Source organism: Salmo salar, chromosome 01 (assembly GCF_965601325.2).
Source record: "Salmo salar chromosome 01, fSalSal1, whole genome shotgun sequence".
In the NCBI taxonomy this organism is placed as follows: Eukaryota; Metazoa; Chordata; class Actinopteri; order Salmoniformes; family Salmonidae; genus Salmo; species Salmo salar.
This window is the reverse complement of record NC_138291.1, coordinates 24,037,501-24,064,423: the sequence shown is the minus strand read 5'-3', so window position 1 is coordinate 24,064,423 and position 26,923 is coordinate 24,037,501. Positions and strand designations below refer to the sequence as shown.

Genomic DNA, 26,923 nt, shown 5'->3' with positions numbered 1-26,923 from the left:
GTGAGGTTGGCCTGTGGTATCAGATGTCCTCCAGGAGTTCTGCATTCGGTTGAGCTGAACCCACTCGAATCATTAAAAATCGTTCAGGGGCACGACGGGCTCCGTCCTTAGTCTCTGTGCGGCTGAAACCGTAGAAACTGTCTGTTGAAACGTAGGAGTCTAAATAAGACAGGCGCCCGAAGCGCGTATTACCGCTGCGCAGGGTAGTCGGTCGTGTGGTCAGATATTAATAATGAACAGTGGCAGGAGGACGACTGAAATATCCGCGATGTATTTGTCCCACTCTAGTTATTTCATTGTCTCAAAATAGCGGACAATGATAGGCGATACTTTTGAAGACATTAGGTCCTGAAAATGCGCCCTGCAGCTTCAGCTAACAGCATATACATTTTATGATAATTGCATTATTAGAAGTTTACAACGGTTGGTTGAATAGTTACTCTCTAATTACTTAGATATAAACTCAGAAGATTTTAGGCATAGAATTTTATAATTAGACGAACGATCTGTTTCAGACACATGTCCAGTGTTTTCCAAAAGGCACATGCCTTGATATTTGCGGTCATTCAGTGCGGTGGTAGCAATTAAGAATTTCACATTCTCTCCTCATAAAGAAACAGGCTTGCTGACAGCTCGCCCAGTTGAGGTCTCACCCCACTGTGCAGTCTGCACTCTACAGACAACACCCTAGCAAATAAATGTATAGACTATGGCTGTGATAACTGTTATCAATACGTTTGGCGCCAATTCGTGTTGTTAAAATATGATTTCAAATGGAGTCCGTCCTAACGGTCTCCGCAGGCGTGGAGAGTGCATAATCTTCTCATCCAATCTCCTTCGCCACTCTCCCCACGAGACTCTGGCTTTATCTGTCTGACTGACATCAGTATAATAAAGAAAATGAAGGGTAAATCTAAACCCACTCCCATCCTATCTAAAATAAACAAAAGCACACGTACACTCACACACACTTCGCATATTCAATAGAGATGGGGGGAAATATTTAAGGGTCATTTTTTTCCCCAGGACCGTGGACTAATGATTGTCAATCAGGTATAATTATATATCAAACACTTACCTAAATGAATAATCCCAATGTGAATTAACTTCAATAAGGCATTATAGACTTAGATAGCGCACCAAATGCAATATTTGGGAAAATTGAAGACAAACAAATAAGTACCCCACACGTGCTTTAGTAGGTAATTTATAACATTTTACTTCAATGACTTTCAAGGCATTATCCGATCCCATGACGTGTTTCTGTTATTTATTTCTGACAATAGGGCCTAATTCTGATGGAAGCGGTTTTTAATGTGTTTGTGCATCTCACCACAAAAAATAACCCCAAGAATCAAATGCCTCTTGATTCAATAAACAAGTTATCCACAAATATTTGACATTTAAAACGCCCCCCCCCCCCCCCTTTTTTTCCCACCCACAATTAATATGTAGGCTAATCTATAACGAATGTGATTGTAGACAGCCTAATCTTCTTAATGATTTTCTGGCGCTTTACTTTTATATGTTTACTAAATAACTGCTCTTTGATATATAGATGGGCTACACAGTATGTCATGTCTTTGTTTATTCAATCATTTATTGTGTGTTGGACAAAACAGCAAATATATTATAATAATAATAACAATAATAATTCATTTAATTTGTAAAGCGCTAATGTCACACCCAAGACTTGATGTAATGTAATGTAATGTAATGTCTCCATACATCTGTGGGAAAAAATATATAAATTATTTCCTAATCGAGGCTATATAAGAGTAAAACAGTGCATGGTAAAAAATTTTCGTATCTTGTTAAGAACCTAAAAGGTGGCATTAAACGAATACAAAATTGAGTGATTTTTATTTTGCATTTTAAGCCTACTTCAATGCAGAAAAGAATGGAATGGACGAGCAGAATTCCAGCACATGGGTCAATTGACTAAAAAACCTTTACGCTCGACACAGGTAGGCCTAATAATTGTCGTCTAGGACCCACGTTTTGTCGTCTTGGAGCAAGCTAGTATGTAGTATATATGTTGCTTTTTCAGATTTTCCCTGAGGTACAGATGCCGTTTCTCCCTCCATACCCCTTCTGTACTAAGGCAGGTCCATTTGGCAAAGACAAATGCGCCAACTAGCGTCTGTGGGCCATCATTGCATGGGAACGAGTAAACGGGGTGTGCCGTTTCATGTGCAATACACTGACTAACCTATTAAATGATGGAATTCCAATTAATAATTGCCTGTGGTTAATGTATTTTGGCAAAATTGTAGTTGTTATGTAAGCCTATGGGGGAAATTGCTTGTGTGCTTTAATTCGTTTTCATTTGGTGTGATCGAATCATGGTGATAACAAAAATATATAATTATAAATATTAACAAATATGCACCTATGCATATTACGTAAAATGTATAGGCCTATATTATTAATGTATACGCATCCTTAGCCTAATTTATTCTATATCCTTGGATATAGGAACATATAACATATTAATAAGAAAAGAAAAAAGAAAAATAACAAAAGCAAATTGCTAAATATGTATTCCACATATTTTGTGAGTAGGTCTGTAACCCCAGCAACACTACAGTTAATGTAATGTAGCCTAAGCCTATTGGGCGTACTCTCAATTACGTGATACTAAACAACAACAACATCATCGGGTAGATGCCTTTGGCTTTGACGTTCTCTGAAAACTCGAGGGTGAATTGCATAAGGGACAATAATGGGGAAAGCATAATAAATTCACAACTCATATTGATAAATAAACCATAGTTATGTCATTTGAAAGGTGCATGAACCCCTAAAATGATCAATCGGTCATTACAGTTGATTGACAATTCTGCATTCAGAAATAGCCTTTTGCTTTTAGTAAAAACAAATAGACTAATGGTATAGGCCCATAATAAGATCATATAGCTGCATTATATGACTGGCCTATTTTCCCTAAAGACGTTGGTCTCTTCTGCAGTCACCAAATACATGTGTATGCTTGAATTATTGCTTTATTTTCACTCTGTATGTAAACGCACTGCGGTGATGTACTAATATAGGCAGAATGCATTATGTGATTCTATTTCTTCAAAAAGTGGTTGCCTATATAATTTTTGCTGATGTCATATAAAGAAGGAAGAGGGATCAGTCATAACACAGAAAATATTTTTTTAAATCTTCAATTAACAAATAACTTTTGGGGGGAATTATAACTGGTTCACCATTCAGGTGAGAACAGTTGCTATAATTTTAAGTATCAATATAGTCTAACTGTGCAAAACATTATAACATCTAAGCACATAACGTAGAAAAGCACAAATACATAGTGTATTATTAATAATGTATCGTGTGTGTATGGCAGAATAAGCAGAGAACGCTTTCACTTCGCCTCTATTCCGAAGACTTTGATTGGTCTAATGAAAGCCCAACCCAGGCGACTCATTGGTGGAAGTTATCGCCACACTCGAACCACTAAACACTAAAATTACTTGAGTAAATAATATCACAGCACTCTTCACTCTCGCACCACCACTCACTCAAGCGCGTCTTTGTTACCTTCAACTGCGTTAACTACAGCAAAAGGACTACATTTATACAGATATTCAAGATTATTTCAACGTAGAGACAGAATAGTTTCAAGAAAATAGTTTTTGGATCTCGACTTACTTTTTAGTTTCATTAAGGATAACCGGTGGCAGGACATGTGATACGGATGAACAAAAAACATTGAATATAAAGAAACTTCACATGAAACCATCGGACTTCTGAGTCTTGTACTTCGCGTTGAGAACTGTGAATTGCTGAGTAGCCTCCATACTCTGTTATAGCTAGCCTACTTTGTTGAGTAGGCAACATCTTCAGTGTGTGCGGCGAGGTCTGGCGAGACCCAAAAAGCCCAATTCAATCGAAGGAGCTCATTCAGTCACCGAAGGTGAAACAAGATATTTGGAAAATTCTGCTATAAAGTTGAAGCCCAAGCGAGGAGCACTCGACTCGTCAGCTTCCGTGAATATTGCAAAACGATTGGATTTCATAGTTTTCCTTTTCACTGGACGTTATTAATAATTGTATATTTTAGTGTTTGTCGATCAGTCGATAGATTGTTATTAATGTTTCTCATTGTATAGATATTTATTTTGTAATATGAGGCCAAAATCTTATTGCGGAAGGGCATCGTATTAAATGCTGAATAGTGCAGATAGAGTGTAAGCCTTATAGGCAACCAGAACAGAGCACTGTGGAAAAGAGGTCAGATCTAAGTTTGCGGTTTCGTGGTTTTGCCGTAGTCAATCAACTCGATGTTTCTCATGCAGCTACATCCTGAGTAGATGATATAACACGCAAACATTAAACTTTATCGTGTTTGCAAGATAAAAAGTCTCTTCACTCACTGGACTGTTCAGGATTTATTGTGATAGATTAACCGGGGGAGCGGCGTGCGCTCAGCTCCATCATCGCGCAAACCGCTGGACTTGACCGAGACCAAAGGAACAAGTGTCAGAGAGCGGGAAAATACATATACTCTCCAAAAAAGAGCCCTGAACACTCGTCAAAACACCTCGAGAAGTGGCCTTGACCAAAGCTGTTGTGATGCATATTCCCGTAGACCCTAACACCACCAGACGGTTCACACCGCCCTCCACGTCGTTCCCCTGCAGCAAGATTGGAGACGGCAGCGGGACCATGGGCACCCCTGGACCACTGAGGACACGACCCGAGGCCAGGAATGTGGTGGACGTCCTGTCAGACCACGCTGGCGAGCTGGTCCGTACAGACAGCCCAAACTTCCTCTGCTCCGTGCTGCCCTCACACTGGAGGTGCAACAAGACACTCCCCGTGGCTTTCAAGGTAAGGTAAATTACTAATTACACATGGGCACTTATGAAGTAATGACCGACCTAATGATGTATTACTGTAGGCTACTGCAGAAAAAGCGTAAAATACCATTTTTTAAGCTTTCTTGAGTAGGCTTCATTTCGCTAACAAGGCAATTACTGACATTAGTAGGTCTATTACAATTACTTTTACGCAGAGCCATATTCTGTAATATAGGCCTAAATAATTTAAATAAATAAAGTTGTCAAAATTATAGTGGCCTGCCAAAGTGATAACTTGGCATAATTATCTTGTTTCTTTTTTTGCATTGGACTTACTTGAATATGAGATTTAGAAAAGTGTTTGGATTTGCAAGAACTGCAATGACTTACAATTAATCAAATTAGCCAACAATATAGGCCCTAATACAAATAAGGATAATTTAATAACAATAAACAATAATGATAACATATATTATTAAACCATGGTAAGCTAGTTATTTTTAAATTGTTTTTTTGAAAGGTTTTGCAATGCAGAAAAACATATTTAGGCCTATATTACGAAGCAATGAAATTATGCTACATTGAACCTTATCAATTATATTTATACACCAGGACGTGAAAATAATTTGTGGCATAAAAGTGTAATATTTAGAAAAATAGACAAGCCTATATCTATTTGATTTGTATCATATCCACATTTTTAAAATGCTTGTTTAGATCGCATAGGCCTACTTATTTGTATTTGCAAACATTATTTGGGAAAGTGATTTGGATATAGGCCTATCAAATGTCAAAGTCATTTACATAGCTTAAAAATATTAGTGTTTGAATTGCAAGCTTGCTTCAAGAAAGCATCTTACCATGTAGTTGTAACCTAATAGCACAATTGGCCTATATATTTTGACCAAAATATTTGCTAACAATATCTAAAAGGCACATTTTTTTATGGATTGGAAATCAGGTCTAATATTTATGTGTTTTATGGTGCGTTTTTTGATTCCACCGGATGCGGTTTGTTGCAGTCTGTATTTGGTTTAGCATGGTGACCCCGGTTGACCGCGTTGAGTTCTCACAGGTTGTTGCACTCGGTGATGTGCCCGACGGGACTCTGGTCACGGTGATGGCGGGGAACGACGAGAACTTCTCTGCTGAGCTGAGGAACGCGTCTGCGGTGATGAAGAACCAGGTCGCCCGCTTCAACGACCTGCGGTTCGTGGGCAGAAGCGGACGAGGTGAGCAGAGGCAGTCACGCATCTATATCCTTAAACCATGAATAGTATTTGGCCTACTAAATGAAATCAATAACTAACATCGCATACAAAACACCTGCCTGCATGCGTCATAATTGCACTGATTTGCTAAACTTTAGCCTGAGTAGACCTACTTTTGGTAATCTATTTTAAACAAAGAAAGTGATCAAATATTTTAACAGAAAAAATAAAAGTGTTAGGGAATGTGACAATCAGATGATTCATCTCCCGGGCCAATTATAGCTGCTAGACCGCACCAGCATTGCGCAGGTATAATTATGGGGATTATCAATGTTAATTGTAACAAAAGAAAATCCAGAACACTATATGATTATTACATATTTTAAGATGTGGTTTGATCATTCTTTATCGACAATGAGCAAAGCCCAATTTCAAATGATAGCCTAATGCTCAGCCAAGCATTGCCACAAGTTATTTTTATAGGACTAGTCCTAATTGACCATCACGCACGCCCCCCTCAAAAGATGATCGGGTTAGTAGCAGCAGAATATATTCTACGAACATTGCACCATTGTCCAAATAAACAAATCACCTGGACCAGAATATTCAGTTCAAGGCTTGGCATTTCTAAAAGCTTGCCTGTTTACACTTCTAAAAACTAGTTCTCACATAGCTGACATTCCACCAGAACCTTCTCGTATCCCTCTCCTTCCTCCTGGCCCTAGCGCTCACATATTTCCCTTAAATGTTACACTTTAAATAGTTGCAGACTGATGAATGGAAAACGCTCTAGTCTCTGAATTAAACGTACCTTTCATTTCTGTAGTCAATTACCCCACCCCAGGATTCCTTTTCCCCCACAGTCTCTTTAACAAGAGATGCCTTTTTTTATGAAAGCGCTGCTTCATAGCCTGGGACGAAAAACGGACCATTGCACGATCTCCCTCTCTCCCCTTTCATGCAGATGGGAGAGCTCGAGGAAGCTCGTGCAAGAATCTGCCTTGTTGAACAATAAACTGTCGCTGTAAGCCTTTTGGACAATCTGGAATAGATTCTCTCAATAATTCAAATCATGCCCACATTTCAACCCATCAAAGTGGTGGTCCCTTTAATTTACAAACTTAAAAGGGAGCCATATCAGGAGGCAATTTTAATTCAGCAAGCTGACTGTGGTGGTTATGAACAAAGTGTGTATGTTCCACAAAAATCAGTTTATTTCCACAATTAATTAACCAAGCCAGTAAACCCTCACACATGCTCTGGTTTGATATTCCTCCTGAAACTCTGTGTTACTGATGCCCTTCACTAACCAAGGCCTTCTCTATTCTGTCTACCCTAGGAAAGAGCTTCACTCTGACCATCACAGTCTTCTCTGGTCCCCCTCAGGTGGCCACCTACCACCGTGCCATTAAAGTGACAGTGGATGGGCCCAGGGAACCCAGACGTGAGTACTTACAGGGTACATGAGAATATTTGTCTTGTCTTGTCAGAAGTCAAATGTACTACTCTCATGAGCTGTGTGTAGAGGGATTCACAGAGAGCGAGAGCGAGAGAGAGAGAGAGAGAGGCTATTCTTGGCGTAGGGGGTGAGAGAAGGGGATGCCACCATTGCAGACTAAAAGAGATACATGAGTCATATGTAGATGATACAAGAAAATGTAGCCGTGTGTGTCCATGAGTACGTGTGTGTACTGTCAGTGTATGTGGGCGGATCAACAACAGTTGACCAGCAATTGCAATCAATGGGAGACAATGTGGTGTGTTCGGTGGTGCAGCAGAGTGTGTGTGGTATTAGGGGGTGGCGAGGGGCACTGTCAGAGGAAACTGTAAAGCGTATTAAGGCATAACCCGAGACCGCTAAGAGGAGCTGTGTCTCCAAGCCGCAAATACCAAACGCTTGTGGCCTCACCCTGCTGCCTTTGGTCAGAGGGTCGTACCTGGTTGACCACATAAGTGGCTCGTTGACGTAACAATCTAAAGAGATGGTGAGCTGCCTGCTGTGAGCTGTGCCAGTGAGGTCCAATAGGCTAAAGCTGTTAGCTCCATCATTTGGGCAGTGATGCATATCAATGTGGTTTAATGTATGATCATGTGAAAGACTGTGGAGGATTGTGTTACAAGGATGAGTCAACCACTACAGACTGCTGGTGTGTGTCTGCCCATGTGCTTGGCTAGGAGCAGTGAGACCAGAGCATTGGGATTAATGATCACTCCTGTTGAGATATCATGTCCACTATGGTTATACTGTGCAGGTTTATAGTGGCTGCCGTGGATGGGTTGATTGCTATGCTCTGTGCTCATGTCGCTTAAGGGTTTTATTTGGGATAGGGTGGATTTAGCTCAGTCAAAACAGACTAACTGGCCAATGCAGATAGGCAGGGGGTTCAGGGTGCCACATGGAGGGGTTCCTAGCGAAGGGCGAGAGGGCGAGGGGGGCGAAGGACGAGGGGGCGAAGGGTGAGGAGGCAAAGGGCGAGGGGGGCGAAGGGTGAGGGGGCGAAGGGCGAGGGGGCGAGTGGGGCGAAGGACGAGGGGGCGAAGGGTGAGGAAGCAAAGGGCGAGGGGGGCGAAGGGTGAGGAGACGAAGGGCGAGGGGGCGAAGGGCGAGGGGGCGAAGGGCGAGGGGGCGAAGGGCAAGGGGGCGAAGGGCGAGGAGGCGAAGGGTGGTGCATCGCCCCCCTGCCAGGCTGGAGGCTATTTGAGGAGGTGTTGGAAGTGGAGGAGAACAGTGTGGAAAATAGGAGGAATAGATCATAATATCCACTGTGTGTGTGTGTGTCTGTGCGTGCGTGTGCTTGTGCGTATGTGTGAAATGTGATAGAGTTGCTGGCTATGTCTATGTGTGTAGTAAAGGACATTTTGTCTGTGTCTGCATGCACTGCTGAAGAAAAACAGGCACTCAAGCTGTGTGTCTGTGTGTGTTCGTGAACGCATGCACAAGTCAGTGTGTTGGCTTCCTGTAGTTGGAAATAACCCTGCACATACCGTAAAGCTGTCTCCTCTCTGTCTCTGTCTACATGTCATGTCTGCACTGAAGGCGTCAGTGTGGCCTCGCTTATTTAATATACACTCCGGTGGCCAGGCCCCATCCTGCTATAAAGTGACATTGTTTAATTTAGGGAAGGGGAATTTTGCTTTAAAAGAGTAGACTCTTAAATCGAGAACAGCACCACCACATTTGTACTTGATAATGAGAATCCTTATATTTTTGTATTTTAAAAAACAAACATTTAAAAACACACAACACAGATTGCTATCCGACGACATCCTCAGCTAAAGTACGCACTACATGAGTTTAAGTGCACCATATGACTATCCCTCTATCCCATTGTGAGATGAGCGCCCCCACCTTGGTTGGCCTGCAAACGTTCACCTGTCAGCTGACTGGCTGGCAGAGCGGAGTGGGCTGGGCTGCTCAGGGCTTTACTGTAGGGCCTGCATTTGCATGGCTGCCAGGAGAGAAGCTGGCAAAGGAGGAGGGAAGTGCTTTTTTAATGTTTAACCTGACGGACAGGACTGAAGCTCCCCTGCGGCAATGATCTGCCAAACACACAGCCCTCATCTCACTCACTGATCAAAAACACATTCACACGTATGATCTTCGTCCCAAACACTGCCCTTGTTGTAGAATAGGCCTTCAAGCAAAATCGTACAACGTGAACCAGTCTCTTTGATTAGAGCTCACCACCCTGTGCTTTCTGAGAAGCAGCTTTGTGTACGTCAGTGCTCTGCATCAGAGAGAGAGAGAGAGAGAAGACTGCATCAAAGAGAGAGAGAAGACTGCATCAAAGAGAGAGAGAAGACTGCATCAAAGAGAGAGAGAAGACTGCATCAAAGAGAGAGAGAAGACTGCATCAAAGAGAGAGAGAAGACTGCATCAAAGAGAGAGAGAAGACTGCATCAAAGAGAGAGAAGACTGCATCAAAGAGAGAGTGAAGACTGCATCAGAGAGAGAGAGAGAGAGACTGCATCAAAGAGAGAGAAGACTGCATCAGAGAGAGCGAGAAGACTTGTGATAGAAAGAGAGCAAAAAGAGGAGATGACTGAAGTGTTGAGACCCTCCCTGTCACTGTCCCCCCCACCCAACTCTCCCTCCCCCATCTCTCCCCTCTCCTCCCTGGGGAGTTCAGCTGAATTCATCTCCTAACTGTATTTAGCATCCATTGTCTCTGTCTCTGTGATGACATCACCCGTCACATATCCTCAGAGGGGGAGGGGCTGTTAGTATTTATCTCACCCAGAGCGAATCCGTTCCTGAGAAAGATGAACTCACCAGATACAAGGCACACAGGGCTGGGCTGAGAACATACACGCCTGTGAAAAAAACAGAGAAAAATGCCTGTTTGTTTGTAGCTCAACCCTAGGTGAGTGACAACATAGGCAGCCATGGTGGTCTACACTGTGTGTACTGTTGATAAACATGCACACAGACAGAGACATGCTGTGTATGCACATGCATCCATTCAGTCATCAGTGTTGGGGAAGCTACTCTGAAAATATAGTTGACCAAATTACAAATTACTTCACACTGGAAGAACTTCAGCTACACTAAAGCTACCTTTAAGAAAAATATAGTTTACTGAACTAGTTACTTAGAAAAAGTAGTTCACTACATACAAACTACTTTGTGATAAATTATCCTATCTAAATCTGAAATGTGATAGACAACAAATTGCAAGACAGATCTCTCGGGATTCAGATGTTAATGAACAGAATATGTCATTTGGCCTATTAAACACAAAGACTATGTTTCATGTGAGAATTATAGAGGGCTGATGCTGAAAAAGAAAGGAAATTCTTAACTACTTCACCCATCTTTTCTTTTCTTTTTGCAAAAAAAGTAGTGTGTAGTTCAAGTTGTTAGCTACACCGCTACATGGCAAAACAGTTCTTTAACTACTGACAACTACCAAGATTAGAATTCAGTTCAACTATCACAAAGCTACTGCAAAATGTAGTGAAACTACTCCCCAACACTGTCAGTCATAGCAGGCCCTACTACTGTAAAATGTAGTGAAACTACTCCCCAACACTGTCAGTCATAGCAGGCCCTACTACTGTAAAATGTAGTGAAACTACTCCCCAACACTGTCAGTCATAGCAGGCCCTACTACTGTAAAATGTATGGAAACTACTCCCCAACACTGTCAGTCATAGCAGGCCCTACTACTGTAAAATGTAGTGAAACTACTCCCCAACACTGTCAGTCATAGCAGGCCCTACTACTGTAAAATGTAGTGAAACTACTCCCCAACACTGTCAGTCATAGCAGGCCCTACTACTGTAAAATGTAGTGAAACTACTCCCCAACACTGTCAGTCATAGCAGGCCCTACTACTGTAAAATGTAGTGAAACTACTCCCCAACACTGTCAGTCATAGCAGGCCCTACTACTGTAAAATGTAGTGAAACTACTCCCCAACACTGTCAGTCATAGCAGGCCCTACTACTGTAAAATGTAGTGAAACTACTCCCCAACACTGTCAGTCATAGCAGGCCCTACTACTGTAAAATGTAGTGAAACTACTCCCCAACACTGTCAGTCATAGCAGGCCCTACTACTGCATATCCTGTCTTTGTGATACTATCACACTCTTTCCCACACACAGTATTGTAGTACTTCTATACTCTTAAAAAAGGGGTTCCAAAAGGGTTCTTCGGCTGTCCTCATAAGAGAACCCTTCTAAGAACCCTTCTTGGTTGCAGGTAGAACCCTTTTGAGTTCCATGTAAAACCCTTTCTACAGAGTGTTCTACAGTACATGGAATCCAAAAGGGTTCTACCTGGAACAAAAAAAGGTTCTAACTAGAACCAAAAGGGTTCTCCTATGGACACAGCCGAATAACTCTTTTGGAACCCTTTTCTCTGAGTGTACAGAATCCACTTGAGCATTGTTGTGTTTTGTTGCTTATATTTATTCTGTTGGGGTTCAGAAGGTTGAGGGAGGGGGGCGGGGAGAGTGGGTTTGATTTGGATGTGACATGCAGACTGTACAAAGTATGCAAATAGACAAACAATGACATTGGCTGTGTTATTTTTCTTCATGGCGCAGTCTCTCCTCATAGTAAACAAAGAGAGGTGTGTGTGTGTGTGTGTGTGTATGTGCACACAGCTGTTTGTGTGTGTGTGGGGGGGGGCACCTGCCAGGTGTGTCCATCCCTTAAGTCAGCAGCTCGGCCACGCCTATGCTCCACAAATCACATGAAAGGCTCGGCCTCGATGCCAATTGCTCTCTGGAAGGCCACTTTGATGTTGAAATGGAGACGGGTGTTTTTGAAAAAGCCTACAGCGTATCAGTGCCAAAAGAGAAAAAAGTGTCACGTCTGCCTGACGTGGGGTGCTTTCCTGCCTAACCACCTAGCCAGCCCAGCCATCCATCCTCACTTCAACTCCCAGATGCATAACCTGCAGACATGGAGACATAGCAGCAGAGCTGATGTGAAAGAGGAAGACTTCAGAGAAAAACACCTAATTAAAGATGTGATGTGGAATTGGACATGGGCCGTTAAAAGACATAAAGGACGCACATTTATGAGGCAAATCGTGAGATCTTTCCCAAAAATGTCACTATGTTATTTGGATGACCTGAGCTGACGGCGAGGGTCTCTCTGGGCTCAGTCTCTCCGTCACACTTGGCTTCTGCGATTAGAAACTGAGCAAATATTGTCTGACTGATAAATCCCTGGAATGCGGTCTGTAAGTTGAATAAGTTTGATTGGTTTCAGAGGAAACTTATGTTCTGGGATAAACATTCACATTAGTCTGACTAGGTACAGGAGTGTGCAAGAGGGAGCTGTACTACCATGTATACAGTGACTAACCCTAACCCTAACCCCTAAACCTAACCCTATATATTACCCGCTATATTACTTCAGTCTGCTAGGGTCCTCAGCCATCCAGGTAGAGGCATGAGGTGAAGCCTGTAGAGCCATGGCATGATTAGGACCTTCATCAGTGGAGAGGTAGGGCTGAGGGCAGAGGTGATTACTCTTTGACCCTGGCTGCTGTGACCCATAGCCCCCTCAGCACCCTGTACAACGCCCTAAAGGGAAACACTAGGCCTCAGCTCCCCTCAAACCCCTCACCTACCTCAACATCCTCAACTAACCCAAACCCCTCACCTACCCCAAACCTCTCAACCTACCCCAAACCCCTCAGCTATCCCCAAACCCCTCAACTACCCCAAACCCCTCAGCTACCCCCAAACCCCTAACTACCCCCAAACCCCTCAGCTATCCCCAAACCCCTAACTACCCCCAAACCCCTCAACTACCCCAAACCCCTCAGCTATCCCCAAACCCCTAACTACCCCCAAACTCCTCAGCTATCCCAAAACCCCTCAGCTATCCCCAAATACCCCCAAACCCCTAACTACCCCAAACCCCTCAGCTATCCCCAAACCCATCAACTATCCCAAACCCCTCAGCTATCCCCAAACCCCTAACTAACCCAAACCCCTCAGCTATCCCCAAACCCATCAACGATCCCAAACCCCTCAGCAATCCCCAAACCCATCAACTACCCCAAACCCCTCAGCTATCCCCAAACCCCTAACTACCCCCAAACCCCTCAGCTATCCCGAAACCCCTAACTACCCCGAAACCCCTCAACTACCCCCAAACCCCTCAGCTATCCCCAAACCCCTACCTACCCCAAACCCCTCAGCTAGCCCCAAACCCCTCAGCTATCCCCAAACCTCTCAGCTATCCCCAAACCCCTAACTACTCCAAACCCCTCAGCTTTCCCCAAACACCTAACTACCCCAAACCCCTAACTACCCCAAACCCCTCAGCTACCCCCAAACCCCTAACTACCCCCAAACCCCTAACTACCCCAAACCCCTCAGCTTTCCCCAAACCCCTCAGCTATCCCCAAACCCCTAACTACCCCAAACCCCTCAGCTATCCCCAAACCCATCAACTATCCCAAACCCCTCATCAATCCCCAAACCCATCAACTACCCCAAACCCCTCAGCTATCCCCAAAAAACTAAACTACCCCGAAACCCCTCAGCTATCCAGAAACCCCTAACTACCCCCAAACCCCTCAGCTATCCCGAAACCCCTAACTACCCCGAAACCCCTCAACTACCCCCAAACCCCTCAGCTATCCCCAAACCCCTACCTACCCCAAACCCCTCAACTATCCCCAAACCCCTCAGCTATCCCCAAACCCCTCAGCTTTCCCCAAACCCCTAACTACCCCAAACCCCTCAGCTATCCCCAAACCTCTCAGCTTTCCCCAAACCCCTAACTACCCCAAACCCCTCAGCTATCCCCAAACCTCTCAACTATCCCCAAACCCCTAACTACCCCAAACCCCTCAGCTTTCCCCAAACACCTAACTACCCCAAACCCCTAACTACCCCAAACCACTCAGCTACCCCCAAACCCCTAACTACCCCAAACCCCTCAGCTTTCCCCAAACACCTAACTACCCCAAACCCCTAACTACCCCAAACCCCTCAGCTATCCCCAAACCCCTCAGCTATCCCCAAACCCCTAAATACCTCAAACCCCTCAGCTATCCCCAAACCCCTCAGCTATCCCCAAACCCCTCAGCTATCCCCAAACCCCTCAGCTATCCCCAAACCCCTCAACTACCCCAAACCCCTCAGCTACCCCCAAACCCCTCTATACACACAAACACACACCGAGAGAGAAAAACAGACAGACAGAAATAGGCACACACACTACACTCTTAGAAAAAGCGGTTCCAGGGAGAGCCCTTTTGGGTTCCATGTAGAACACTCTGTAGAAAGTGGAACCAAATTTGGGACCAAAAGGGTTCTTCAAAGCGATCTCCTATGGGGACAGCCAAAGAACCCTACAAGGTTCTAGATAGCACTTATTTTTCTAAGAGTGTACTGTAGATAATCCCACTTAAGCCCAAGCACTGCAAATGAGCCTAAATACCTCAGCCAAGGACAGACAGAGAGGGAGAGAGAAAGAGCTAAACCATTGTTAGCCCATCACTGGTTCTTTTCCTTCTCATCACGCCCTCTGTGTCTCTGTTTGCTGTTCTGAAAGTCCTTGTGACATGAATGCAGAAGTTTCTAGTAAGGAGGAAAAAAGGACGAGCATAGCATTGTCTACTGCTTTGTTATGCCCCCTTTCTACTCCTCAGGTTAATCATATAGGCTCAAGTCTGCTCCTGTCTGGTTGGACAAACACACACACACAATCACCCCCCTCGCTATGCACACACACACACACACATGCAGGGGTGGAGGGGGGTGGGGGATAGAATGCGCTCAACAACATTTGAACGTTGTATTCGCTGATGTCATACGCAGCATGTGGACACACAAAGAATTACAGAATTATATAAAGAGACGTCAGCAAGTGCTTTTAATTCTCCCTGATGATGGAAGTGAGGCTGCCAAGGGACTTTTTCTCAGAAACACAGAAAAGCCAATTTCATACCCAAACTCAGCCCCCCTTCCTCCCCCAAACTCACTGCCCAAACGTCTTTCCTGTTTACCTACCAGTGGAGAGAAGTATAAGCCCACTCTATGTACTGCTTCTTCCTTATTTACTCTCACCCATACAAGAGGGAGCCATTACCACCTTTTAGACCTCATTTAATAAAGGTTCAGATCTCCATTTAGAAAAATAAATGGCCCATGAGTTGGAATATTTACTCCCTTACTGCATTATGACAATAAAGCGTTTTTCTATGGCGAGGAGCGTTTGGGAGAGGGTGGATAGTGGGAAGAAGTATCTGTGGCTTACTGGAAAACTAGGTGGGTGACATGTTTATTTTTCTGGGACTTCATATTAAGGAACAGGCAGCAAATAATAGGTGTTTGGAGATGTAATGTTGGTTCCAGAGCTGGAGGAGTCAGTAATCCCATGGGCAAACATGGAGGAGAGAAGCTTCTTCAACCTGTGGTTCAAACATCAGTTTATACTAACCACTGAATTTGAATGTCTGGTCTGCACTATGAGAATGTGGTCAGGGCTTCTTCCTGTGGCGCACTCCGCTGACCTTGATCATATTGAAGACTAATGTGTACAACATCATTTGTATTTGTATTTATTAGGGATCCCCATGCTGCCAAGGCAGCAGCTACTCTTCCTGGGGTCCAAACACACTTATATATTGCAACAATAAAAATATATATTCTTGTATACATTCAGCGCTACCAGTCCCCTGTTTAAATGCTGTTTATGGACAGACCTTGGAACCCCATCACTGGAAACTGACATAAATTTACACAGCAACCCCCTCATACACACACATACCCATAAGAACACACACACTTTTACTTTTCCATTTCTAATTTTGCCAGTCTGGCTAAACCTGTCTGAATGAGTCTGAATCACGAACGCAGACATCTTCCACTCTCCCCACTAATCACTCACTCACACACACACACACACACACACACACACACACACACACACACACACACACACACACACACACACACACACACACACACACACAAACAGACACACACACACGCAAACAGACACACACACACGCAAACAGACACACACACACGCAAACAGACACACACACACACACACACACACACACACACACACACACACACACACACACACACACAAACAGACACACACACACGCAAACAGACACACACACACGCAAACAGACACACACACACACACACACACACACACACCACACACACACACACACACACACACACACACACACACACACACACACACACACACACACAGGCAAACAGACACACACACACACACACACACGCAAACAGACACACACACACACGCAAACAGACACACACACACACACACACACACACACACACACACACACACACACACACACACACACACACACACACACAGGCAAACAGACACACACACACACACGCAAACAGACACACACACACACGCAAACAGACACACACACACGCAAACAGACACACACACACACGCAAACAGACACACACACACACACGCAAACAGACACACACACACACACACACACAAACAGACACACACACACACGCAAACAGACACACACACACACGCAAACAGACACACACACATGCAAACAGACACACACACACACACACAAACAGACACACACACACACGCAAACAGACACACACACACACACACACACACGCAAACAGACAGACACACACACACACACACGCAAACAGACAGACACACACACACACACACACACACACACACACACACACACACACACACACACACACACACACACAGGCAAACAGACACACACACACGCAAACAGACACACACACACACGCAAACAGACACACACACATGCAAACAGACACACACACACACACAAACAGACACACACACACACAAACAGACACACACACACACACACACACACACACGCAAACAGACAGACACACACACACACACAAACAGACACACACACACACAAACAGACACACACACACTCAAACAGACACACGCAAACAGACACACACACACGCAAACAGACACACACACACACGCAAACAGACACACACACACGCAAACAGACACACACTCACACACAAACAGACACACGCAAACAGACACACACACACACACACACACACACACACACACACAAACAGACACACACACACTCAAACAGACACACGCAAACAGACACACACACACGCAAACAGACACACACACACACGCAAACAGACACACACACACACAAACAGACACACACACACTCAAACAGACACACGCAAACAGACACACACACACGCAAACAGACACACACACACACACGCAAACAGACACACACACACGCAAACAGACACACACTCACACACAAACAGACACACGCAAACAGACACACACACACACACACACACACACACACACACACACACACACACACACACACACACACACACACACACACACACACACACACACACACACACACACACACACACACACACACACACACACACACACACACACACACAGCAAACAGACACACGCAAATACAGAGGAAAATTCACACCTGCCCTTTGACACAGCTGGAGTCTTTCTTCCTGTCAGTTGTTACTCTGAGCAGTGTGTGTGTGTGTGTGTGTGTGTGTGTGTGTGTGTGTGTGTGTGTGTGTGTGTGTGTGTGTGTGTGTGTGTGTGTGTGTGTGTGCCAAAATGGCCTTTGAATGCTCGTAGCTATACGTGCGTAGGTGTTTGTATTTAAGTTTATGCGCACCGAGGTGTGAAACCTTTGACACGTCTGCTAGCATTGCGTTGACACGTGACAACGATGGCTGCTTTCCTTTCCCACAGATCTGCGAGGACACCTCCACTCCCTCCCTCTCTCCTACCCACCTCTGATCCAACACCTCACTGCTTAGCACGCCCTGGCTACCCCTGTACACACAGCCTTGCAACCCCTACAACCTCTCACCAGAGCTAAAACAACACTCTCAGAGCAGCTTGTTTCTTTAATATGATCTGTCACCGGGGTGAAAAAGGGCCCTCTCTGTTCAGCAGGCTGAGTCTGCAGCATGGGAAGGGTTGTGCTCAGGCAACCATCCAAAGAGGTGCTGAAAAACAACCTCCTTCACCCTCTCCTCACCCCCTCCCTCATCTTCTCCTCACCCCCTCCCTCACCCCCTCCGTCACCCTCTCCTCACCCCTTCCTCACCCACCTTTACTGCCTCCCTCCTACTAACACACATCACCCCTCCTCTCCACCAGAGGAAATACATACATAGTATGGTGGAACAACAGAGGGATGATTGCTCGGTGCTACGGGCCTCTCTGTATTGTTAGTAGATGTGGGTGGGCCTGCACCCCTCCACTCATACTGCCTGCCCTGACCTGCCCCAGGCATAGCCCCTATTCCTCTCTAATCACACACACACACACACACACACACACACACACACACACACACACACACACACACACACACACACACACACACACACACACACACACACACACACACACACACACACACACACACACACACACACACACACACACACACACACACACACTAACTACACTCCCGCCACTCCCGCCACGCAGCCTTATCCCTTCATCAAGACAGGAAGGCTGGATCTGTGCTCACACACACAGTCTCATATTTTCTCTCCTGCTGTGAGTGGGTTTTCAGCCCTGCTGTAGACAGGGGCATTTCAGGCTGAGTATGGTCCCCAGGGGGAGCCTAACTAACATCTGCCTCTGAGACAGACAGACATGCATGCATGCATACAGACAGGCAGCAGTAACAGGCTGGGGAGAGAGCCAGGCTTAGCTAAACCTCCCCTGATAGATTGGTGTAGGCTGTGGAAATCCCACTGGTACACAGATCTCAGTGTCCAACATGGGTAGAGTGGCAGTCTACTAGTCACAGCCACGTAAGTATTATAGAATCCCATGGTGGAATTTACTAAAGGTAGTCCGCCTCCTGGTGATAGTTTACAGTGAAATACTGCATCCATTCAGTTCATGACATGGACATCAATATATAACAAGATACATTAAAAGAGTTCATTGTTTGTGTGGTGTTTCTGTGTGTCTGTGTGTTTTTGAGACTAATTTAGAGCCAGACTATAAACAGACTAAACACAAACAGTATTCAATAACAAAACCCACATCCTTCTGGGTCTGCCTCAAACTGATCTATGATTGGACAGCCTCTAAAGCCCAACTCTGTCATTGGTTACGTTGCTGTGGCAGTGTAATCGCTAACGCCTCAGGCATCTTGATGGTACCAGTGATAGTGAAAGGGGAAGTCAGAGAGGGTAGGGGAAAGGGGGAGGCAAAATAGTCAAGATAGGAGGAAGAGGAAGACAGGTGTGCAACGCTTTGCTCAACAGATGTTGAAACGTATTCGAGCTCCAATACAAAGCGGAAGTTTGCTAGCAACCCAACCAACGCCACTACAACAAACTCTCAACTGTCGATCTCAAGCAGGTTGACGTTTCTGACTGACGAAGAAACAGTTAGAGAGTTTATAGTTCAGGATAGAAACAGTTAGAGAGTTTATAGTTCAGGATAGAAACAGTTAGACAGTTTATAGTTCAGGATAGAAACAGTTAGATAGTTTATTGTTCAGGATAGAAACAGTTAGACAGTTTATAGTTCAGGATATAAACAGTTAGAGAGTTTATAGTTCAGGATAGAAACAGTTAGAGAGTTTTTAGTTCAGCATAGAAACAGTTAGATAGTTTATAGTTCAGGATAGAAACAGTTAGAGAGTTTTTAGTTCAGGATAGAAACAGTTCGATAGTTTTTAGTTCAGGATAGAAACAGTTAGAGAGTTTTTAGTTCAGGATAGAAACAGTTAGAGAGTTTATAGTTCAGGATAGAAACAGTTAGAGAGTTTTTAGTTCAGGATAGAAACAGAGAGTTTATAGTTCAGGATAGAAACAGTTAGATAGTTTATAGTTCAGGATATAAACAGAGAGTTTATAGTTCAGGATAGAAACAGTTAGACAGTTTATAGTTCAGGATATAAACAGAGAGTTTATAGTTCAGGATATAAACAGAGAGTTTATAGTTCAGGATATAAACAGAGAGTTTATAGTTCAGGATAGAAACAGTTAGAGAGTTTATAGTTCAGGATAGAAACAGTTAGAGAGTTTATAGTTCAGGATATAAACAGATAGTTTATAGTTCAGGATATAAACAGATAGTTTATAGTTCAGGATATAAACAGAGAGTTTATAGTTCAGGATAGAAACAGTTAGAGAGTTTATAGTTCAGGATAGAAACAGTTAGAGAGTTTATAGTTCAGGATAGAAACAGTTAGATAGTTTATAGTTCAGGATAGAAACAGATAGTGTATAGTTCAGGATAGAAACATATAGTTTATAGTTCAGGATAGAAACAGTTAGAGAGTTTATAGTTCAGGATAGAAACAGTTAGAGAGTTTATAGTTCAGGATAGAAACAGTTAGACAGTTTATAGTTCAGGATATAAACAGATAGTTTATAGTTCAGGATAGAAACAGTTAGAGAGTTTATAGTTCAGCATAGAAACAGTTAGACAGTTTATAGTTCGGATATAAACAGAGAGTTTATAGTTCAGGATATAAACAGTTAGAGAGTTTATAGTTCAGGATAGAAACAGTTAGAGAGTTTATAGTTCAGGATAGAAACATTTAGAGAGTTTATAGTTCAGGATAGAAACAGAGAGTTTATAGTTCAGGATAGAAACAGTTAGATAGTTTATAGTTCAGGATAGAAACAGATGCTTTATAGTTCAGGATATAAACAGAGAGTTTATAGTTCAGGATAGAAACAGTTAGAGAGTTTATAGTTCAGGATAGAAACAGTTAGAGAGTTTATAGTTCAGGATATAAACAGTTAGAGAGTTTATAGTTCAGGATAGAAACAGTTAGATAGTTTATTGTTCAGGATAGAAACAGTTAGATCGTTTATAGTTCAGGATATAAACAGATGGTTTATAGTTCAGGATAGAAACAGTTAGTTTATAGTTCAGGATAGAAACAGATAGTTTATAGTTCAGGATAGAAACAGATAGTTTATAGTTCAGGATATATACAGTTAGAGAGTTTATAGTTCAGGATAGAAACAGTTAGAGAGTTTATAGTTCAGGATAGAAACAGTTAGATAGTTTATTGTTCAGGATAGAAACAGTTAGATCGTTTATAGTTCAGGATAGAAACAGTTAGAGAGTTTATAGTTCAGGATAGAAACAGTTAGATAGTTTATTGTTCAGGATAGAAACAGTTAGATCGTTTATAGTTCAGGATATAAACAGATGGTTTATAGTTCAGGATAGAAACAGTTAGTTTATAGTTCAGGATAGAAACAGATAGTTTATAGTTCAGGATATAAACAGATAGTTTGTAGTTCAGGATAGAAACAGATAGTTTATAGTTCAGGATATAAACAGTTAGAGAGTTTATAGTTCAGGATAGAAACAGTTAGAGAGTTTATAGTTCAGGATAGAAACAGTTAGATAGTTTATAGTTCAGGATATAAACAGGTAGTTTATAGTTCAGGATAGAAACAGATACTTTATAGTTCAGGATATAAACAGACAGTTTATAGTTCAGGATATAAACAGTTAGAGAGTTTATAGTTCAGGATATAAACAGTTAGATAGTTTATAGTTCAGGATAGAAACAGTTAGAGAGTTTATAGTTCAGGATAGAAACAGTTAGATAGTTTATTGTTCAGGATAGAAACAGTTAGATCGTTTATAGTTCAGGATATAAACAGATAGTTTATAGTTCAGGATAGAAACAGATAGTTTATAGTTCAGGATATAAACAGTTAGAGAGTTTATAGTTCAGGATAGAAACAGTTAGAGAGTTTATAGTTCAGGATATAAACAGAGAGTTTATAGTTCAGGATAGAAACAGTTAGAGAGTTTATAGTTCAGGATATAAACAGAGAGTTTTTAGTTCAGGATAGAAACAGTTAGATAGTTTATAGTTCAGGATAGAAACAGTTAGACAGTTTACAGTTCAGGATAGAAACAGTTAGACAGTTTATAGTTCAGGATAGAAACAGTTAGACAGTTTATAGTTCAGGATAGAAACAGTTAGAGAGTTTATAGTTCAGGATAGAAACAGTTAGACAGTTTATAGTTCAGGATATAAACAGTTCGAGAGTTTATAGTTCAGGATAGAAACAGTTAGACAGTTTATAATTCAGGATAGAAACAGTTAGACAGTTTATAGTTCAGGATAGAAACATTTAGAGAGTTTATAGTTCAGGATAGAAACAGATAGTTTATTGTTCAGGATAGAAACAGTTAGAGAGTTTATAGTTCAGGATAGAAACAGTTAGAGAGTTTATAGTTCAGGATAGAAACATTTAGAGAGTTTATAGTTCAGGATAGAAACAGTTAGAGAGTTTATAGTTCAGGATAGAAACAGATAGTTTATAGTTCAGGATATAAACAGAGAGTTTATAGTTCAGGATATAAACAGTTAGAGAGTTTATAGTTCAGGATAGAAACAGTTAGAGAGTTTATAGTTCAGGATAGAAACAGATAGTTTATAGTTCAGGATATAAACAGAGAGTTTATAGTTCAGGATATAAACAGTTAGAGAGTTTATAGTTCAGGATAGAAACAGTTAGAGAGTTTATAGTTCAGGATAGAAACAGTTAGAGAGTTTATAGTTCTGGATAGAAACAGTTAGATAGTTTATAGTTCAGGATAGAAACAGTTAGATCGTTTATAGTTCAGGATATAAACAGATAGTTTATAGTTCAGGATAGAAACAGATAGTTTATAGTTCAGGATATAAACAGTTAGAGAGTTTATAGTTCAGGATAGAAACAGTTAGAGAGTTTATAGTTCAGGATATAAACAGAGAGTTTATAGTTTAGGATAGAAACAGTTAGAGAGTTTATAGTTCAGGATATAAACAGAGAGTTTTTAGTTCAGGATAGAAACAGTTAGATAGTTTATAGTTCAGGATAGAAACAGTTAGAGAGTTTATAGTTCAGGATAGAAACAGTTAGACAGTTTATAATTCAGGATAGAAACAGTTAGACAGTTTATAGTTCAGGATAGAAACATTTAGAGAGTTTATAGTTCAGGATAGAAACAGTTAGACAGTTTATAGTTCAGGATAGAAACAGATAGTTTATTGTTCAGGATAGAAACAGTTAGAGAGTTTATAGTTCAGGATAGAAACAGTTAGAGAGTTTATAGTTCAGGATAGAAACATTTAGAGAGTTTATAGTTCAGGATAGAAACAGTTAGAGAGTTTATAGTTCAGGATAGAAACATTTAGAGAGTTTATAGTTCAGGATAGAAACAGTTAGAGAGTTTATAGTTCAGGATAGAAACAGATAGTTTATAGTTCAGGATAGAAACAGTTAGACAGTTTATAGTTCAGGATAGAAACAGTTAGAGAGTTTATAGTTCAGGATAGAAACAGTTAGAGAGTTTATAGTTCAGGATAGAAACAGTTAGATAGTTTATTGTTCAGGATAGAAACAGTTAGATCGTTTATAGTTCAGGATATAAACAGATAGTTTATAGTTCAGGATAGAAACAGATAGTTTATAGTTCAGGATATAAACAGTTAGAGAGTTTATAGTTCAGGATAGAAACAGTTAGAGAGTTTATAGTTCAGGATATAAACAGAGAGTTTATAGTTCAGGATAGAAACAGTTAGAGAGTTTATAGTTCAGGATATAAACAGAGAGTTTTTAGTTCAGGATAGAAACAGTTAGATAGTTTATAGTTCAGGATAGAAACAGTTAGACAGTTTATAGTTCAGGATAGAAACAGTTAGACAGTTTATAGTTCAGGATCGAAACAGTTAGACAGTTTATAGTTCAGGATAGAAACAGTTAGACAGTTTATAGTTCAGGATAGAAACAGTTAGAGAGTTTATAGTTCAGGATAGAAACATTTAGAGAGTTTATAGTTCAGGATAGAAACAGTTAGAGAGTTTATAGTTCAGGATAGAAACAGTTAGACAGTTTATAATTCAGGATAGAAACAGTTAGACATTTTATAGTTCAGGATAGAAACAGTTAGACAGTTTATAGTTCAGGATATAAACAGTTAGACAGTTTATAGTTCAGGATATAAACATTTAGAGAGTTTATAGTTCAGGATAGAAACAGTTAGACAGTTTATAGTTCAGGATAGAAACATTTAGATAGTTTATAGTTCAGGATGGAAACATTTAGAGAGTTTATAGTTCAGGATAGAAACAGTTAGACAGTTTATAGTTCAGGATAGAAACAGTTAGACAGTTTATAGTTCAGGATAGAAACAGAGAGTTTATAGTTCAGGATAGAAACAGTTAGAGAGTTTATAGTTCAGGATAGAAACAGTTAGACAGTTTATAGTTCAGGATATAAACAGAGAGTTTATAGTTCAGGATAGAAAGTATTGGACCTATTGCCTTGAAATATTCCTCCCTAATACACACACTCACACACACGTCCCTCAACACACTCAACAGCAGCATGTTAGTCGAATGTGTTGTTTTTGTCAAACTGTGAATCAGACAGGGAGAGGCTGGCATCAACATGTCATAACAATAGAGCTAAACAAACCCAGAACCCTGCACTACAGCTATTGGTACAGGACTGACATATGATGCCTCTCACTTACTATGTACACCTATTATGTATACAGGCAGAGTGCACAGTCCTTATAGACGCGTTACCGTTTTCAGTCTGAAACAGGCACTCAACCAATTCTAGTCTGTTATCAAGGGCCTACCAAGTCCATTTATACGATGAACACAAATATTTACACTTCAAATATATTCAGCACAGATCTGGGTCTGGGCCAAGGCACGTATTGCCCTTTGCAGCCCAGATAGAGTTTCACTTTGCCCCTGAAAGCGCGCCCAGCCCTTTACTAAAAAGAGCTTGTGTTTAATGTGTCTCTCATTGGAAGGGAACATATGTTTCTTTCTTTCAATGTTAGAAAAAAAGCAGCAGCACAGGGGTGAGGGAGGAAAGGGGCCATATCGGGTGATCATTCAGCTGGACCCGTCAGCGTTTAGGAGCTGTCATTAGCACCCTCTGAGCAAACACTGTCTCTGTGTTCCACTGATATGGGCTTTAGGGGGTTAGGGTGGGACTCGCTGAGATTGGCACGTCTGGTCTGAACGGGTTGGTCAGCTCTTGGTAAGAGTTGCCCGTTGGCACAGGCCTACGTTCCATAAGTACTAACCTTAATCATTCTGCTCCTTGTGGCTCAATGTCATTTGTAGGCGATCAGGGTTGATCATTTTGCTCTTCAGTGTTTCAATTCAAAGGGACCAGTCACAGGGTCCGTTTCCCACACTGATGTATCTTATCTGTTATACTTGAACCTATCTACATGTTCTGAAGAGCACAAAAAACATGGGGGGGCATCAAGGCCCCATGTCTTCAGTTAATCTGCTGATAAAATGGTATTGTACTGGCCAAAGAAAACAGAAACGGTGGGTGGGAAAGGCACAGCCATTATTCCTAAAGAGATTTTCCATGGAATGGATTTTCAGTACATCATTAATACCAGACATTTTATATCAACCTTTTTATGTGTTCCTCACAGTCCTTATAATGCTGTAAGATGATGCAACAGCCATCTAGAGAGGAAGCTAGTAAATCTACAGCTTCTGGCATCCATTTTACCTCTTCCATGTATTGAGCGCTGGTGTGTGAACCACATCATCCCTGCCTCCTCGTTGTTCTCCATCTCCCAGCTCTATCTTGTGGTTATGATATCATAGAGAAACAACTGGGCATTCTTTCCTAAGTGCACCCTGACACATAAAATATTCATCCACCACAGAATCCCCTCCAAAATGGGTCTGTGGTGCGCAGAGAACCCTGGTCGAGACCCTAGGGCCTGTGGCGTTCTACCAGACACATGGATGAGCGGGGTCAGGCCTAAAAAGATGTTTAAACACGGCATTGAACAGCAGCAGGCAAAGGGCTCTGTCTGTCCCTTAACCTAGAGTCCATGTACGTGCCCATGCGGGAATCTAATTAGCATAATACAAAAATCCCCATAAAAATCTTTGTTTAAGCTCGAGATATGTTTTTTTTTTTGCATTGGATGTGTCTCAATCCACTGCATCCACCTATGTAACACTGACACTTCCTGAAAATCGGTCTTCCCACAGAATTGTCTGTAGCGTCCGAACGGCCTACCAACTAGATGAGACGCTCACGACCATGTCGTTTGTATTTCTCTACAAGACCAATCCATTTCCTCTCTATGAGGCTTAGAGGGGTGATGTCCAAGAGAAGACAAGAGGAGGAAGGTTGGGTATACTGTATATACTGTATGTTAGCTTCCACTTGGAAAACTGCTGAAGTCTTCTCTTATATATATAAAAAGAGGAGGGACAGAGAGAGAAGGGGAGAAATACGGCGGGGGGAGAGAGAGAGAGAGGGGAGAAGAGGGGGGGGGAGAGAGAAGGGGAGAAATACGGCGG

The 26,923-nt window shown here is 42.2% G+C and overlaps 1 protein-coding gene across 4 annotated transcripts in view; it reads left to right on the top strand.

Annotated features, from left to right (window-relative positions):
• Window positions 1-26,923, top strand: part of runx3 (RUNX family transcription factor 3) — a 98,674-nt gene that overhangs the window by 39,104 nt on the left and 32,647 nt on the right. For 2 of the 4 annotated variants that reach the window (XM_014159712.3, XM_014159475.3), the window contains exons 3-5: window positions 4,601-4,842; window positions 5,887-6,043; window positions 7,362-7,481. In XM_014159712.3, the coding sequence (XP_014015187.1) occupies window positions 4,601-4,842; window positions 5,887-6,043; window positions 7,362-7,481 (519 nt within the window). The remainder of the gene's footprint in view (window positions 1-4,600; window positions 4,843-5,886; window positions 6,044-7,361; window positions 7,482-26,923) is intronic. The other 2 variants (XM_082971460.1, XM_014159558.3) reach the window with 1 other exon arrangement.